The sequence below is a fragment of the Phoenix dactylifera genome, unplaced genomic scaffold (assembly GCF_009389715.1).
Source record: "Phoenix dactylifera cultivar Barhee BC4 unplaced genomic scaffold, palm_55x_up_171113_PBpolish2nd_filt_p 000808F, whole genome shotgun sequence".
In the NCBI taxonomy this organism is placed as follows: Eukaryota; Viridiplantae; Streptophyta; class Magnoliopsida; order Arecales; family Arecaceae; genus Phoenix; species Phoenix dactylifera.
The window spans coordinates 53,530-56,257 of NW_024068175.1; the positions used below are offsets into that span (position 1 = coordinate 53,530).

At 45.9% G+C, this 2,728-nt stretch overlaps 1 protein-coding gene across 1 annotated transcript; it reads left to right on the plus strand.

Moving 5' to 3' along the window:
- Positions 1-491: 491 nt before the first annotated feature.
- On the plus strand, positions 492-2,728 carry LOC103703812 (ubiquinol oxidase 2, mitochondrial-like). Its single transcript, XM_008786810.2, has 4 exons — positions 492-838; positions 944-1,072; positions 1,830-2,318; positions 2,395-2,728. Exons 1-4 carry the CDS (start codon positions 545-547, stop codon positions 2,452-2,454), a joined length of 972 nt encoding a protein of 323 aa, XP_008785032.2. The 5' UTR covers positions 492-544; the 3' UTR covers positions 2,455-2,728.

The following is a 2,728-nucleotide window of genomic DNA, read 5'->3' on the forward strand; positions in this document are numbered from 1 at the left end:
TTTGATTAGAATGTTACACATGTTTTCGTGGCAGTTATAATGCTATAGCGGGTGTTGCCTCAAACCATGCTTGACCCAAGCCAACATTGTGAATTAAATGCAATTAGAGAATTAGGGCATTAATGCATGCCTTTTTTGGGACCATGCTAGAGTTACATTTAATTTTTTTAAAAAAAATGCTAGTGCAACACCGAGTTCCCAAGTTAATACATTAATTAAATACAATAAGAAGATCACACGATAGACATTAAGAGGGCATCTTTGTCTATTTAAAGATTTCCAGGATATTCCCGTTCCTAGAAAGATTTTAAATAGCAAGCGTGAAGTCCACCGCCTTGTACACGTGTCAATAAAAAACACGATCCACGTTGTCCCGACTCTTATCCATGCAATTAATCATTAAATTAATCAGGGTTTAGAGGCTTACAAGAGTTTTAAGACCCCTCCATCTCCTATATAAACCCTCCTTGAAACTCCAATCTCCCCATCATAAACCCCATAAGAAGATTCCCAGAATAGCCCTCTTATTCTTCCCAAAAAAGCCATGATTTCCTGGATCGCCGGATCGGGGTTCAAGCAACTCGGCGCCCGACTGTTCTCCGGCGCCGCCGTTATCCGCCCGGCCCTCTCATTAACTCCCGGGTGCGCCGGCATGAGGACGGCGCCGGCGGCGTGGGTGGCGAGCGTCCGTTTCGTCGGCACGGCCCCACTGATGGCGGAGACGGGCGGCGCCGCAGCGGAGGGAAAGAAGGAGAAGGCCGTGGTGAGCTACTGGGGGATGGCGCCGGCCAAGCTCTTCAAGGAGGACGGCACCGAGTGGAAGTGGTCTTGCTTTAAGGTATCATTACTATTTTCTTCAGTATTCTTTTTCTTTTTTTAATCCAATTCTTTTTATTTATTTTCTTCAAAAATAAAAAAAAAGTTTTCTCTGATGAATATTTAGCCGTGGGATTCCTACTCGTCGAACTTGTCGATCGATCTCATGAAGCATCACGTGCCGATCACGTGGGGTGATAAACTGGCTCGCTGGACGGTGAAGACGCTTCGGATTCCAACTGATATATTCTTCCAGGTAAAAAATAAATAAATAAAAGAAAATAAGCTTAATTTAATTTAGCTGATAGCTTTTTTTCTAATTTTCTTTTTCTAAGGGGAATTTTAAATTGCTGTATGCATGGCAGCCAATGATCTGGATCGTCCACTGAACAGGGCGAGTCTAGATGTGCGGCTGCTGAATTTCACGACCATGCGTGCAGTGTGGCCGAGTTAAAGGTAGGTGCTGGCCATATCTATAAAGTTTAGCATCACAAATATCTTCTCGAGAAATCATTGGTTGGACTAGATCTACTAACTCAGTCAACCATGGACTAGTCCAGCCTTGAACCTGCGCATGCAAAGATGGACAAAAAAAAGAGCCGAGGGCTAAGTTGAGGGAGGCTTGTACTTGTTTGGGTATACTGGACGAGCGCGGCAGGCTAGAGCTGTACTACTTGAGGATGATTTGGTAACAGTTATTGGCCGATCTAGTAAAGCACCAGCGGTGTGGATGATTATTATCTACTGCTTAGAGATATTTGAGCCATAATCTGTGGTAATGTGGCCTTTCAGGTGAAGCACGTATACAGAAAGGCCAATAGGATTGTAGATTCGGTGGAAAGAGGGAGTTAACTAATGCACCCCAAAATCTATTATTTTTTGATTTTTTATATTTTAGATGTATCCATATCCTCATGAACCTTCCGTTTCAGAAGAAGAAGAAGAAAAAAAAAAGTGGAACAAAAATTCCACCATCTTCCGAGGGGCATCTAATAATATTAATTGTGCTGCAGAGGAGGTACGGCTGTCGTGCCATGATGCTGGAGACGGTGGCGGCGGTGCCGGGAATGGTGGCCGGCGTGATACTCCACCTCCGCTCCCTCCGCCGCTTCGAACACAGCGGCGGCTGGATTAAGGCCCTCATCGAGGAGGCCGAGAACGAGCGCATGCACCTGATGACCTTCATGGAGGTGTCGCAGCCGCGGTGGTACGAGCGTGCGCTCGTCGTGAGTGTCCAGGGTATCTTCTTCAATGCCTACTTTCTTGCGTACTTCCTCTCCCCCAAGCTCGCCCACCGCATGGTCGGCTACCTCGAGGAGGAGGCCATCCACTCCTATACTGAATTCCTCAGAGACATCGACGCCGGCAAGATTGAGAACGTCCCTGCTCCGGCGATCGCCATCGACTACTGGCGTCTGCCTCCTAACGCCACGCTCCGTGATGTGGTCGTCGTTGTTCGGGCCGACGAGGCCCACCACCGCGACGTCAACCACTTCGCGTCGGTATGATACTATGCTGCTTATTCGGTATCTGGTGTGAATTACTGGTTGCTGATATATGTTTCCGATTTCATGGCAGGACATTCATTACCAAGGCCATGAGTTGAGAGAGCTTCCGGCTCCCCTTGGATACCACTGAAAGTGTTTCAACCAAAGGAGATTGAGACAAGCCACTGAATCTCGCCATCGCGTAAGGATGTGGAAGGAATAAAGCCAGATGTACCCGGCAAAGCTGAATTATTATTTGAACTAGTACATATGCAAATTATTATACAGTTTGCATGGTGTATGTTTTTATAGTTTAACATTGTTATGTAGATTCATAATGGTGTGTAATTGCTGAGACTGTTTGATATTCTGCTGGCTCATTATAATAATGAAGAATCTTCTCTACAGCTCTTTGAACTATTCAA

Coding starts and splice junctions, on each gene's coding strand:
- LOC103703812 (XM_008786810.2), top strand. CDS start 545: ATGATTTCCTGGATCGCCGGATCGGGGTTCAAGCAACTCGGCGCCCGA. Junction 839..943: donor GGAAGTGGTCTTGCTTTAAG/GTATCATTACTA, acceptor ATGAATATTTAG/CCGTGGGATTCCTACTCGTC. Junction 1,073..1,829: donor CAACTGATATATTCTTCCAG/GTAAAAAATAAA, acceptor ATTGTGCTGCAG/AGGAGGTACGGCTGTCGTGC.